The sequence below is a fragment of the Mus musculus genome, chromosome 2 (assembly GCF_000001635.26).
Source record: "Mus musculus strain C57BL/6J chromosome 2, GRCm38.p6 C57BL/6J".
Lineage (NCBI taxonomy): Eukaryota > Metazoa > Chordata > Mammalia > Rodentia > Muridae > Mus > Mus musculus.
In genome coordinates, this window is record NC_000068.7 from 25,395,450 (window position 1) to 25,409,494 (window position 14,045).

At 54.9% G+C, this 14,045-nt stretch overlaps 2 protein-coding genes across 3 annotated transcripts; both read left to right on the forward strand.

Annotated features, from left to right (window-relative positions):
- The first annotated feature begins 424 nt into the window (after positions 1 to 424).
- Entpd2 (ectonucleoside triphosphate diphosphohydrolase 2) lies at positions 425 to 5,874 on the forward strand. Its single transcript, NM_009849.2, has 9 exons — positions 425 to 640; positions 1,947 to 2,064; positions 2,552 to 2,702; positions 2,842 to 3,001; positions 3,083 to 3,310; positions 3,833 to 4,087; positions 4,168 to 4,287; positions 5,115 to 5,249; positions 5,321 to 5,874. Exons 1-9 carry the CDS (start codon positions 524 to 526, stop codon positions 5,522 to 5,524), a joined length of 1,488 nt encoding a protein of 495 aa, NP_033979.2. The 5' UTR covers positions 425 to 523; the 3' UTR covers positions 5,525 to 5,874.
- A 1,726-nt stretch (positions 5,875 to 7,600) lies between these two features.
- Positions 7,601 to 14,045, forward strand: Npdc1 (neural proliferation, differentiation and control 1). 2 transcript variants are annotated; one of them, NM_008721.4, is made up of 9 exons: positions 7,601 to 7,916; positions 10,766 to 10,912; positions 12,147 to 12,287; positions 12,392 to 12,565; positions 12,665 to 12,731; positions 12,811 to 12,898; positions 13,158 to 13,237; positions 13,456 to 13,552; positions 13,650 to 14,045. In NM_008721.4, exons 1-9 carry the CDS (start codon positions 7,805 to 7,807, stop codon positions 13,740 to 13,742), a joined length of 999 nt encoding a protein of 332 aa, NP_032747.2. In that variant the 5' UTR covers positions 7,601 to 7,804; the 3' UTR covers positions 13,743 to 14,045. The 2 variants fall into 2 exon arrangements, with proteins under 2 accessions (NP_032747.2, XP_006497840.1); XM_006497777.4 differs by having other exon boundaries at positions 7,691 to 7,916; positions 10,766 to 12,093; positions 12,200 to 12,287; positions 13,650 to 14,043.

Consider the following 14,045-nt stretch of genomic DNA (forward strand, 5'->3'; position numbering starts at 1 on the left):
ACTCGGTGATCATTAGTCCGAGAAGTCGTCACAGCAGCCTGTGCTGGCTCCACAAGCAGATGCTGAACCCCTGTGCCCTTCTGAGCCTCGATCCAGTAGTTGAAACTTAATTATATCGGCAAAGGGGTCTGGCTTGCCCTTCCCTGGCCAGAAACAAATTTGGCTCCGAGGGCACAGCAAGACAACCAGCCAAACCCCAACACCGGGTATCCTTTTCCAGGACAGAGCTGGGCATTCCCTATGCTGGGTGGACAAGAAGGAAGAACGTGACTGATAGCTGTGGAGCCACCAAGCCAAGAACCTGCGGAAGGAGTGGTGGTGCGGCTGAGTCACCTACACGCTTCACTCACCTGAGTCTTCCAAAGAGGGAGGGCGGACTTTGGGCAGGTCCCTCGGTGGGAGGGCCTTAACGTGGGCGGGGCCTGTTACAGCCCCGCCCCGGAGCCTAACTCTGGGGCCCCGGCCACCGGGCCTCCCGCTGCCTGCTGTCCGGGGTCCCTGCTGTGTTCTCCCGCGTGCTCCCATGGCTGGAAAGTTGGTGTCACTGGTGCCACCCCTGCTGCTGGCTGCCGTGGGCCTCGCCGGCCTCCTGCTACTGTGCGTCCCTACCCAAGACGTCCGGGAGCCGCCCGCCCTCAAGGTGCTCGCGCTCACTGCGGCGCTGGGAAGCAGCTGGCCTCGGGGTTAGGGGGTGTCTGTCTGGGACTGTAGGCGCGCGCCAGAACGCCCTGCGCTCTCACACCAGCGCGGGACTGTGCCTCGGGCCCGGTCCTAGATTCCGCACTTCGTTTTACTGAGTCCGCGGGGTGACAGCGACGCTTCCGGAGCTCCAAGGCACTGGAGGCAAAGTTCGTGGGAATTCCCTTCTTTCGGCTTCGCGATGGAGCTGCAAGAGCGGCAGAGGAGCTTTCTTCCTGCTCCCTTCATGCCGTCTCCCCGGGCTGTGGCAAGAACCCCCGCCCCAAGTCCAGCGCCATTTCCAGGCAGCATTTCGAGCACGCCGTTAGAGAAGGGCTTTGGTTCTAGACAAAGCTCAAGATAAGGGACAGCACACACTAGGTACCTCCAACCCCTCTCAGACCAAGGTCTGAACGGGTGACACTTGAAAGAGGGCAAAGGAAGCTAGCTGGTTCTAAAGGGGTCTCCATCACCAATCCTCAGCCTTTAACCGTTTGTTGGTCTTTTGCTGAGTTTGCGTGGGGACTAGCCATCTCAGCCCCAGGGACCTAGAAGGGAAGGGGAAGAGCTCTGTAGCCATGCGGGATGGGCTGTGGGGTGTGGGAGTTGAATCCTTGTATCTGCCTGGCTCTGGAGGAGTTCTCTGCTGTGCAGGAGGACTGCAGCAGCCCTTTCCCAGGCTAGAACTGGCATATGCCCCAGGTTGGTGTCCAGCCAGGCTCCCTGAGTTGGAGCCCAGCCCCTTGGAGCTGCAAAGAAGGCCCATCTGATGCCCTTCTCTGCTCTGCAAAACCAGCCTTCCCTGTTCCTGGCTTTTAGGCCCAGGCAGGGGCATGGATTGGAGACCTTTCCATTCAACCTCAGTCTTCTTTCCCAGTGGGCCTTACTTCCACATCCTATGGTTAGGCCAAGGTCCCAGCAGACACTGGAGAGTGGGGAAGGAAAGAAGAGAAGCCTTTATGTTTGCTTCTCCTAAATAGAGCAAAGTTCCAGATGGGACCCTCTGCCCCTGGCACAGCCAGCCTGCCCCTCAGTTGCCAAGATGTCTACTTTCTGGTGTCAGTGCCATCCTCAGGCAGCTGGGGGAGGGGTATCAACACAGGAAGTCACCTAGTCAGTCCCCTTCCAGTCAAGCTGTATCCCTGTGAATGCTCTGGGCTGACCCTGAGCTTCAGTGTGTAATTTGATACATATCTGTTGGGAATGGAAAGCTGGAGTGTGAGAGGAGCCCTACACCCCTCAGGCTAACCTACCACATCCACCCACAGTATGGCATCGTTCTGGATGCTGGCTCTTCACACACATCCATGTTTGTCTACAAGTGGCCAGCGGACAAGGAAAATGACACAGGTATCGTGGGCCAGCACAGCTCTTGCGATGTTCGAGGTGAGCATGGCCTTCGGTTCCTGTTCAGTCTTAGCTTTGCAGGCCCAAATGGTCATTCCCCCTCTGCTTGTTGCTAGGTGGGGCCCATTCAAGGCAGGAGTTCAAAAGGAGAGGCTGGCTTCTCTGGAGTGACCTGGGAGGAGCTGTGGGTACTTTATGTTCTAAAACTGAAGCCCTAGGGAACAGGTGGAAGCCTTGGGGTTTAATGACCCAAAACAGGTCTCTACACTATAGATGAGGCAGGTGAGCCTCTGAGGACCTAAGGGTGTATCCCTGTAGGTTCTATGGATGCTAGGCTAGGCTGACAATGCCCAAGTCTTTCTACGGGCACCTGTGCTCACAGCTACTAGGCAGGCGGCAGCATCAGAGACTCTGGGTGGCACCTGGACCCTTTGTCTCCAATTTGGGAAGGTGTGTCTAAATAGCTTCAATAGTGTATGCTGGAAACTGTCCACCAAGCCTGGGACCAACTCCTTGTTCTCTCTAGGTGGTGGCATCTCCAGCTACGCAAATGACCCTTCTAGGGCAGGCCAGAGTCTGGTTGAATGTCTTGAACAGGCACTTCGGGATGTGCCCAAAGACAGATATGCCAGCACTCCACTCTACCTGGGAGCTACAGCAGGCATGCGCCTACTCAAGTGAGTGCTTATACCCAGGGGCCTGCACAGCTCTTCAGCAGAGTAGAACTCTCCTCCCAGAGCAAGCTCTCAGGAGGGCAAGCCTGGCAGAGGGCACCTGGGATGAGCTCCATCAGAGTCCCCCTCCCCCATTCCACAGCCTGACCAGCCCAGAGGCCACAGCCAAGGTGCTGGAGGCAGTGACACAGACGCTCACACGGTACCCCTTTGACTTCCGTGGTGCCCGCATCCTCTCGGGACAGGATGAAGGGGTGTTTGGCTGGGTGACTGCCAACTACCTGCTGGAGAACTTCATCAAGGTGGGCCCTGCAGCCCAAAGAACCTGGGGTCCTGACAGCCTTGCTTGCTCACAGTCTTAATCCAACCTTTGTTCTCCACAGTATGGCTGGGTAGGCCGGTGGATACGGCCAAGGAAGGGAACTCTGGGGGCCATGGACCTTGGGGGTGCCTCAACACAGATCACCTTTGAGACAACCAGTCCATCTGAAGATCCAGATAATGAGGTCCATTTGCGGCTCTATGGCCAGCATTACCGTGTCTACACCCATAGCTTCCTCTGCTATGGCCGGGACCAGGTTCTCCAGAGGCTTCTGGCCAGTGCCCTCCAGGTGTGTCTACAAACTCAACCATGACACCATACTGGTGCCTTCTGGAGGAAGGGAGGGAGAAGGGACAAAAGGCAACAGGGCAGGGCCAAAAAGCAACTCATACTGAGCCCAGGAACCTTAAGAGTGGCCTCCTTTACCCATGGCTATACACATAGCAGTGAGGCCCACAGTGGGTTCCTGTCTCCATGATGATGTCTGCCTTTAGCCTCAAACAACATCTAGCTTCTTCAGCTAGGTGTGCCTCAGCTTGAGGACAGGCAGAGAGGAACTTGGTGGTATAAAGAGCTAGGAATGGGGGCCGAGAATTAGGAGAGCCAGGGAGTTATCTCAGAACCTTGAATACCTGGCCAAAAGGTTTGCTGTTTGTCCATCAGGTAATGGTTGCCATGGTTGCTCACAAACACAAAAATGATGTTGCCCAAGTTGGACTTACGAACAGTTCATCAGGCTGCCTCCCTGTGGTGGGGTGGAAGGCAGTGGCTAGAGTGGGGAACTCTATCTGTACTCTCACTAACTCCCCAGATCCATCGCTTCCACCCCTGCTGGCCAAAGGGCTACTCCACCCAAGTGCTGCTCCGGGAAGTCTACCAGTCTCCATGCACTATGGGTCAGCGTCCCCAGACCTTCAACAGCAGTGCCACTGTCAGCCTGTCAGGGACCAGCAACGCTGCCCTCTGTCGTGACCTCGTCTCTGGGCTCTTCAATATCTCCTCCTGTCCCTTTTCCCAATGCTCCTTCAATGGGGTTTTCCAGCCTCCCGTGGCTGGGAACTTCATAGTGAGTCCGGGTGGATGGATGTGGGGACGGGAGACCCTAAGCATGTGGTGACAGGGTGACTGCACACTCTTCTCCCACAGGCCTTTTCTGCTTTCTACTATACTGTAGACTTCCTGAAGACAGTGATGGGGCTGCCTGTGGGAACCCTGAAGCAGCTGGAGGATGCCACAGAGACCACCTGCAACCAGACCTGGGCTGAGGTGAGGCCTGTCCCCATATTCTCCACATCTGGGTAAGACACTTTCCCCTTCAATTTATCTCGCCATAGAGAGACTCAGTCATTTCAGATTGCTGACTACCTTAAGAAGTAGTCAGCTTAAGTGGGGAGCTTGGGGCTGAGTAAGCTAAATCTTCAGTGGTCTCCTCAGAGTTTGATCCTACAATCAAGGTATGGAACACGTAGAACAGGAATTGCAAAGTCTCTGTGACAACAGGACCTCAAAGCAGAAAGGGACAGAAAGGCAGGTGTCTAGGACAAAGCATGGGAACGAGTGTCCCACTAGTGGGAGAGGAAGACACAGGAGAGACTCAGCAGGGCTTGGGGTATTCCTGGAGAAATTGAAAATCGGGCCTGGACACGGACTGAACAGTAGTCCCAGAAAGAATAGAGAGGCCCTGATAGCTGGAGTGTGAGGTGGCCACCATGTCTCCTAGAGAAATAAGTCCCTCTAATCTAAGTCACCCAGGAAGGTCTCAAAAAAGTGGGGCCAGTTGGTCAGAGAGCAACACTTAAACCTGGACGCCTGTTCCTTTAATTATGATGCAAGAATGCTCCTATCCTCTATTTTCTGGTGGCCACCCTTGCTGTCCTCCTCATCCAGCTGTTGGGAGGGGAGAACACAGGCCTTCCAGCAGTCACGAGGTTTATCCCAGAGGAGTGTCTGCCTGGGAAGGGCGTTTTGAACTAGGTCTTTCTGTGTATTTCCTGCCTTTCTTGGCCTGAGCTGTAGTGGGAGGGGGATGCTGTACCCTGGGGGCCATAGCTTCTCGTGGTGTTGAAACTAACGGTGTCTCATTCTGTTCTTAGCTTCAGGCCCGAGTACCCGGACAGCAGACCCGCCTGCCTGACTACTGCGCTGTAGCCATGTTCATACATCAGCTATTGAGCCGCGGTTATCGCTTCGACGAGCGCTCTTTCCGTGGAGTGGTCTTCGAAAAGAAGGTGGGTAAATGGCGGGGTCAGGAGGATTCCTCGTGCGGTCTCTTTGAGGCTGATGCCACGCCCTCTCTTAGGCGGCAGACACGGCTGTCGGCTGGGCGCTGGGCTACATGCTGAATTTGACCAACCTGATTCCCGCTGACCTCCCGGGACTACGTAAGGGCACCCACTTCAGCTCCTGGGTTGCTCTCCTGCTGCTCTTCACAGTCCTGATCTTGGCGGCTTTGGTCCTGCTCTTGCGCCAGGTGCGCTCTGCCAAGTCCCCAGGCGCCCTCTAGGGGTGCGCTGGGAGCTTCTCCCAACTCCCGGCTATCTCTCTTCCCGAGGGCATCTCTGACCCTGAAGCAGCCTGGACGGTCCTTATCTACACTCACAGAAAGTCTACATGGGCAGCCCTGAGTGTTCTCAATTAATCCTCCGCTCTCTTCCTGGGATGTCAGGTCTCTTAGCCTGCGACTCAGGGTGAGGTCCATTCCGAGTGGAGCCTCTGTTCTGATTGATCTTCAGGGCCCTGGGTACTTTCTGTCTGGGCCTTTAGAAAGGCAAGCACCAGAGACTACAGGCTAGGAGTCAGCTCCATGCCTACTTGTAAAAAAATTTGTAATAAAAGATTTTTTCCTAGAGCAGTGAAGTGTCCATAGGGTGGGGCATCATTTGTTGCTCGTTTCTCCTGCCAGCTGTGTTGGCTATTCGGATAAAACCTGGTTCCAAGTCAGTACTTTTCTTGCTTCCTCCCTTTCTGTACCAGATCCGAGGTAATGGAGGCACTCCTACCTACACTGGTCTGGGGTTGTCCCTGAGTCTGAGTTTTCTCTGACTCAGAGAACCCTTGATGACATCCGTAGGAATTGAGGCTGCACTCCAAGTCCTCCCCCCCCCCAACTTATACTTGAAGTATCAGTAGACCTAAAGATCAGAGGCACTTGCATCCCACAGCCTAAGTTTCTGTAGGTGGAAAAGCGTGGCCCCGCTGGGCGTGGTGGCACACACCTTTAATCCCAGCACTCGGGAGGCAGAGGCAGGCAGATTTCTGAGTTCGAGGCCAGCCTGGTCTACAAAGTGAGTTCCAGGACAGCCAGTGCTATACAGAGGAACCCTGTCTCGGGAAAAAAAAAAAGCGTGGACTTCTCCCTTGCTTCTTTTATGGAAAATTAGCTCAGACTATTTCTGTTCAGTCAATGCCTCTTGAGGGCTGGGTTGGGATGGTAGCCGCTAGTGAGCGCATGCGCGCACGCACGCGCGCGCACAGAGAGAGAGAGAGAGAGAGAGAGAGAGAGAGAGAGAGAGAGAGAGAGAATCATTTGATAAATGTATAAACCTGCACTGACAGCCTCCTCTTTAAGTTTGTGAGCCTGAAGGACGGGAAGAAGTGGAGGGCTGAGGAACTCAACCTTGTTCTTTTCTCTGTGTGTGGTGTTTGTGTTTTTTGCATGTGACAAGGGTCTCTGTGTAACCTTGGCTGTTGTCCTGGAACTTACTTTGTAGACCTGGCTGGCCTTGAACTTACAGAGATCTGCTTGCTTCTGCCTCCGAGTGCACCACCATCGTCCAGGCCTGTTTTTCATTCTTAAGATAGGGTCTCATTATATATTCATGACTGTCCTGGAACTCGATATGTAGACTAGGCTGGTCTCAGCATCTTGAGAGATGGGATTAAAGGCAGGAACCACCACACTGATCTTCAACATTGCCTTCATGACTCAACCAGGGGGAGGTCTCTGGCGGGGGTGGAGTGTGCTCAAAGGGGACTGCACATGAATGGTGATCACCAGGCACCATGCATGTTCCATGTTGTGTGACTCAAGGGAGCTGAAAGCCATTACCTGGGATCATGACCACCTTGGACAGCTCCCAGACAACTGTCAACTACGTCAAGTTACTCTCGCCCCCTGGTGGTACCATTCGGGAGCGAGTCTGGCTTGATCTTGTGAGCCTCTTGTATGCTTTTCTTCCTGGTTTTAGAAAGCCCGGGCACGTCTCTGAGTACACCTGTATATCTCTATACACCTCTTTATCCTTTGTGGGATACATTTTGCAAACCTGCAACAGTCAGCCTAGTCTACATAGCCAGGATTTGTCCCTGGTGTTCCCCTAGTCTAAGGTCCTCCATTCTAACAGGGTGAGTGGTGAGGGTTTGGCAGTCGGACCACTAAGAAGAAGGCGTGCATCCTGGGACGCCCACCGTTAGTCAATTCCAAGTCAGATTCTTGGGTAATGAATGAGGAGGCATTCTGCTGTAGAGGCTAGAGGGCCCGAAGCACTCAGACGCCTGACAAAAGGGGACCCCCCAACAGGATGCAGAGGGAGGGGGCTCAGACTAGAGGAGATGTCCCGCCCCCGCAGGTGGAGCGCGCAGGCGCACTCCCGACACTTTTCTCTGGCCGCCGCGCCTCCATCCCATCCCGGATCCATTGCCGCAACGTCAGCGCCACCGCCTCCTCTTTTCCTCTTCCTCCTCCGCCCCTCTCGCTTCCCGGCTTCTCCAGTCGCAGTTCCCGGAGTGGGTACCGAGCCCGGGGCCGTGGGGTGCCATGCTGCCCGGGTAGCGGCGCTGAAGCATGGCGACGCCCGTCCCTCCGCCTTCCCCGCGGCACCTGCGGCTGCTACGGCTGCTGCTCTCCGGCCTCATCCTGGGAGCGGCCCTGAATGGTGCCACCGCCCGCCGCCCGGGTGAGCGAGCGCTCTGGGCGCAGGCTGTTGGGTGCTCCGGGGCTGGGATTGCGGGGCGGAGAATCCTGCCCCCGGCGCCGCCCTGGTTTTCCCTGCCACCGCCCCGGCCTTACCCAGGCCCACAGGCCAGGCAGGCCCGGTCCGCTGGGCATGGATTGGGTAAACAGGTCAGGCCCGTTGAAGGCCATGCTAGATGAATCTTCTCTCAGGTCCTTGGAGGCGAATGTAGATTTCACGCGCTTTGGGTCTTTGTCTCTGGGTCCCTGAATCAGTCTGGTGTGTGTCTTTGGGTCTGCAGCCATCTGGTTTCTGGTGGCCCATAAGTGGGATCCTGTGTCTTTGTTTGTGTGTCTCTGGGGCTTCCCGTTGGCAGGGTTGTTCTTGGGGTCTGTGGGCCTTGCATGTCAGCCCTGTCGTTCGTTCGTGTGTGTGTGTGTGTGTGTGTGTGTGTGTGTGTGTGTGTGTGTGTGTGTAGAGGGGTTCCCATGGAAGGTCTTAAGGGTTCCAGGTCTAGGGTCTTGTTCCAACTTAGTGGGGTCAAGCTGCCCCATCCCCTGCCCTGAAGGACATGCACCACTGTCCTCTGGTCTGAGGTCTGTGTAGTGACTGTTTAGAAGAGTGTGACTCCCTGACTGGGAGAACATTTTCTCTTTTTTTTCGAGATGGTTTCTCTGTATAGCCTGGCTGTCCTGATCTCACTCTGTAGACCAGGCTGGCCTCAATGCCTGCCTCTGCCTCCCAAGTGCTGGGATTAAAGGCATTCACCACTACTGCCTGGCTCTGGGAGAACATTCTTGACAGATGGGTCCTGAAGCCACAGGATCCAAATTGTATCTCCCCGAGGGGAGTGAAGTGGGAGAGGTTGCCCATATGTTCACTGAGTTCTTCTGGAACTATGTGTGGGAGCTGCTTTGAGCCCAGCTTACAGATGAGGAAGCTGAGGGCATGGAGAGGTGACTGGTACGTGGACTCTAACAAGATCGGTCTGGATATGGGACCTTAAGAGCTGGGCAAGCAACCCAGGAACTGGACTGAAGGTTGGCATGACTGGAAGAGACTCTTGAGGAGGGTGGAGTTCCAGACTGGGCCTTACCAGAGATGCCAAATAGCCTGCCTCCCTGGTGGACACCCTTCATGGATGGGACTAAGGCACAGTACTGAAGCCCTGGGCATGTGCTGGCCTCTGCCCACTGGCCTCTATAGCTGAATGCAGAGACTTGACATGGCCCATACTAAGCGTCCCCTTATCACACCTAGTGCCCAGGAAGGGCCGGTAGCCTAGCATGGTTAGAAAAGCAGATACTCTGCAGCTGCCATTGGTTCTGAGACCCAGGCTGGAGAGGGACTTTCTATCCAAGATAAAACAGTAGGTTGGTGGGCTAAGGAGGCCCTACAGCTCAAAGCCAGCATTGTGCTACACCTCTAGTATAGGTCTGACTAGCTTGTTAGCACCAGGGGCAGGGACTGTCTGCCTCCCTGGAGCCCAGCTGGTGGGTGGAGCCCGTGTAAGCCTCCTAGCACAGTGCTGTTTAACTCTCTCAAGTCCCAAGCTCAGGTTGCTGTTCCTGGAGGCTGCTGACAGTCTATGGTGGACAGAAGGTGCCTAGCCTGGGATTCAGTGTGCCACCAGAGCTTCTGGAACTTCTTAGCAGGAGACATAGAGTGTCAGATTACAAAGGAAAGTAGTGCAGTAGTGGCGCACGCCTTTAATCCCAGCACTCGGGAGGCAGAGGCAGGCGGATTTCTGAGTTCGAGGCCAGCCTGGTCTACAAAGTGAGTTCCGGGACAGCCAGGACTACACAGAGAAACCCTGTCTCGAAAAACCAAAAACCATATATAAAAAAAAAAAAAAAATGAAAACCCCCCAAAACCAAAAACAAAGGAAACTAAGGCAAAGTCTATAGGAGGCTATGGTTAACACATCCCATGGGGCCCACAGCATTGCCTGCAGTGTGCAGTGGAAGGAACTGGCTGGCCAGAGACACAGGAAGTTGATGGTCCTGCTGGGTATTTCCTTGGCCCTGCTGGCTTCCCAAGACAGAGACCAAAGTTCCAGGCTGGGATTATTCCTTACCTTTGAAGCAACTGAAGGTGTATATCCCATAGGAGAAACTGAGGCATAAAGCTCACTGCTCTGTGTAGCTGCATCACGATAGGACTGTTTGGCAGGTATAAGAGAACATTGTGCTCTGGGCCCCAAAAATGTGACTCAGAACTATGACCTAGACTGGCATCCCCAATACCGATCAGCCCAGGCCTTTCAGTGCCCTCATTGTATCTAAGCCAGTGGCATCTTAGGTCTCCCAGTGCCATGAAGACAAAGGCTAGGCAGAGACAGCCACTGTCTTCTGGACTGAGCATTTGTTCTGTGGACTACCAGACTAACTCTAGGGTTATAGGACTATGTGCTGGGGGTCTAGAGAGGAACACCAATGTTTAGGAGAATGTCTACGCAGCATCCTTTGCTTCTCCAGAACCAAAGAGAGAACAGAGCTCAGTTGGCGATCTGAATGAAAGGTCCTGGCTCGCTCTGGGCCACCAAAGGTCAAAACTGAGCCTTGGAGAGCTGACTGGACAGTAAGGGTCGGTTTATCCTTTAAGCATAAGGCTTAGGCCTGGGAGCAAGACCGTGGGGAGTGGGTGGGGCAGGATAGTTCCCATAAGATTTGGGACTGATGCTTCCTGACTCTGAGACGTGGCAATAGGAAACCAGGGCCTGCCCAGGGCAATGATTAGAGCTCAACCTGGCCAGCTCTGTGGAGGAAGGGTTCTAAGCAGAGCTGCTGCTGTAGGAGGTGGGAGGTCGGCCAAATGGGCTATGATGGGCCCTGCCTCTGCTTCTTACTCAGATGCTACCACCTGTCCTGGAAGCCTGGATTGTGCACTGAAGAGGCGGGCAAAATGCCCACCAGGGGCACATGCCTGTGGACCATGCCTTCAGTCCTTCCAGGAAGACCAGCGAGGGTTCTGTGTGCCAAGGAAACACCTATCTTCTGGTATGGCAGAGTATAGAATTAAGGGAAATGGATGTGTGGCATGTGTTTCCTTCCTCCCTCCCCTGCCCTATGGCTCCATACCTAAGGATCCTAAAGCCCTGTGATAGTGGCCACCCATACCTCTGAGCATCATGGAATGCTCAAATCCAAGACCAGAGTGACAAGCCCCTCCATCCTTTCAAGATGGTGCTGAGGCAGTGTTGGACTAGGCTGAGCCCTATGGCTGCTGGGTCCTCCAGGGTAAGGGATGACCCCAGGAGGAGGCGGAGAGGTCAGACTGTTAGGCTTGGACCATGATAGATCTCCCGATGTCCTTCCAGCTATCTACTCTTGCACCCTCTAGGCAACCTGCTCTTCTCTCTTGATCACTTATCCCGCCCCCTCACTCCCCACTCAGCATGTTGGGAGGTGCCAGCCCCGTGGTGGTGGCCACTGTCCTTCAGTGTATCCAGATGCCTCTTCAGGAGTGATGAGGGCTTTACCTGCGAGGTGCTGGGGATGCGGCCAGCCATGCTTCCTGGGAAGAAGGCTGAAGATTGAGTCCCGTGTGGGAGCTTTTTATTTGGGGCTTTGGTTTTTCAAGGCAGGGTTTCTCTGTGTAGCCCTGGGTATCCTGGAACTCACTCTGTAGACCAGGCTGGCCTTGGAACTCACAGAGATCCATCTGTCTCTGCCTCCCAAATACTGGGATTAAAGGGCATGTACCATGCCACAGTGCGCTGAGCTTGGGAGCTTCTCTCTGGACTGTGGGGTATTAAGGGAGAACCAGTCAGGGTCCACCCTACCCCCACCCCACCCCTGTAGGCAACTTCTTTTCTGAAGGCCTGGGAGTAGCCTAGATGTTCAGGTGTGCTTTGGCATTGTTCTATCCCCTCAGGGTTTCCTTTCTTCTCTTAGGCAGAGAAGGTGCCTGGGGGTGGGAGAGGTTGGATGGGTAGTGACTCCCAGTACTCTGGCCACCCCTCTGTGCACACTAGTTAGGATGAGGAGTCCATTCCTTTATCTTCTTGTGGGTCTCTGCACACACCCTAGCCTTCCTCTCCACTTTTCTCCTCTTCCCTACCCCCTCCTTCCTCCTCCCCCACCTCTGAGTCAAAGAAGATCCCTCAGTTGTCACCATGGAAACCAAGATAGTGAAACTTTGGATGGGACCCTCCATCTCCGGAGGCTGCTTGCTGCAGGTATTGTCAAGGGTCGGGTGCCTCTGTATATGTTGGCCCATCACACTCCTCAGGGGAGGGCCTGCCCCAGCCCAGACTGGAAGAGGAGATCGATTCTCTGGCCCAGGAACTGGCACTGAAGGAGAAGGAGGCGGGGCACTCAAGGCTGACCGCACAGCCCTTGCTTGAGGCTGCGCAGAAGCTCCTGGAGCCTGGTAAGGAGTCCCACCCCCACCCCCACCCCATGCACACTATCCTGATCCTGTTTCTTTAACCAAAGGCCAAGTCCTGCTGACTACATGTATATACCCGACTTTAGCAGCTACCCTGGGATTCTCACAGTGGGGTCAACGACTGGAGCCCGGGCTCCCCTCTACTCATGGAACCTCTTCACCTATACCCCATACTTCCTTGAGTTCCCGAGCATCCTCTGGACCTGTGCAGATGTCCCCGCTGGAGCCCCAGGGAAGGCATGGGAATGGCCTCACCCTTGGTAGGTCCAGGTTGGCAACAAAGTATAGACATGTGATGGCCCTAGGGGAGGTAGATGGGGGACTCTCAGGCTCCTCCATATTGCCCCTTTCTCCCACAGTGCTGATCCTGGCTTTCTGCTTAGCAAGCTCAGCCGCCCTGGCTGTGGCAGCCCTCTGCTGGTGTAGGTGAGCTTCAGACTCCAGTTGGTGGGTAGGATCTGACCTTCAGGTCCATAACAACACTCTCAACCTCAAACTACTTCAGGCTTCAGCGAGAGATCCGCCTGACTCAGAAGGCTGACTATGCTGCCACAGCTAAGGGGCCCACTTCACCTTCAACACCACGAATCTCGGTGCGTAGCTCTGCCTCCACAGGCACGATTTTTTTTTTTTTTTTTTTTTTTTTTTTGTTTGAGACAGGGTTTCTCTGTATAGTCCTGGCTGTCCTGGAACTCACTTTGTAGACCAGGCTGGCCTTGAACTCAGAAATCCGCCTGCCTCTGCCTCCCGAGTGCTGGGATTAAAGGCGTGTGCTGCTACCACCCGGCAGGCACAGGCACGCTTTTACTCTGTGCATCCCAACAAGTGCTTAAGATTTTGCCTCTTCCACAGCCTGGGGATCAGCGGCTGGCACACAGTGCTGAGATGTATCATTATCAGCACCAGAGACAGCAGATGCTGTGCCTGGAGCGGTGAGCGTCCTGGTCTGAAGTGGCCGCTTTTCTCCTGCACCTGTGCCCCACCCACACCTCACCTGGCCATCCGTCCCTACCTGCTCGAAACCTCTTACTCTCTGCCCCGGCACCCCAGCCCACGGCCCCTACCCAGGGCAGCAATACATTGAGCACCCGCCTCTGGGCCCCTGTTCCTTGGAGAGGCACAGAGGACCCAGCTATTTTGCTCCCACCAGGCATAAGGAACCTCCAAAGGAACTAGAGTCAGCTTCCTCCGATGAGGAAAATGAAGATGGCGACTTCACTGTGTATGAATGCCCAGGCCTGGCGCCAGTGAGTGCCCCAGGGGTGTGGAGGGGGGTTTCTGCTGGGTTTCCTCTCATCTTGTCTCAGGCCTTGCTGCCAGGAGCTTGACCCAGTATCTTCACAGACAGGGGAGATGGAGGTGCGCAACCCACTGTTTGACCATTCCACGCTGTCAGCACCAGTGCCTGGTCCCCATTCCTTGCCGCCGCTGCAGTGACTCCTAGGCCCACATGCCTGCAGCCCACAGCCCACCAGTGGGGACGAGCGAGTCCTGGTGTTCCCCATGGAAAAGAGCAGCATTGTGACCCCCGCATGCTTTTGGCAGGAGGGAGGCGCCACCCCTGGACTCCCTTGCCAGGGAGATTCTCCGCCTTATGTGGGAGATCTAGCATCTGCTTGCACATTCTCTGTCTGGTATGAACCCTCAAACTGGAGATCCAAGTCCAGGAACCCTAGAGCCCAGGCATGGATAGAGAGTTTTGGAGACAAAAGCCAATTAAAGTTTTTTTCAAACCTGTGA

Excerpts from the sequence above, each read along its gene's own strand:
- Npdc1 (NM_008721.4), top strand. The coding sequence starts at position 7,805 with ATGGCGACGCCCGTCCCTCCGCCTTCCCCGCGGCACCTGCGGCTGCTA. Across the intron at positions 12,288-12,391 it reads GCAGAAGCTCCTGGAGCCTG|CAGCTACCCTGGGATTCTCA; the intron begins GTAAGGAGTCCC and ends ACCCGACTTTAG. Across the intron at positions 12,566-12,664 it reads TGGGAATGGCCTCACCCTTG|TGCTGATCCTGGCTTTCTGC; the intron begins GTAGGTCCAGGT and ends TTTCTCCCACAG.
- Entpd2 (NM_009849.2), top strand. The coding sequence starts at position 524 with ATGGCTGGAAAGTTGGTGTCACTGGTGCCACCCCTGCTGCTGGCTGCC. Across the intron at positions 2,703-2,841 it reads GCAGGCATGCGCCTACTCAA|CCTGACCAGCCCAGAGGCCA; the intron begins GTGAGTGCTTAT and ends CCCATTCCACAG. Across the intron at positions 3,002-3,082 it reads TGCTGGAGAACTTCATCAAG|TATGGCTGGGTAGGCCGGTG; the intron begins GTGGGCCCTGCA and ends TGTTCTCCACAG.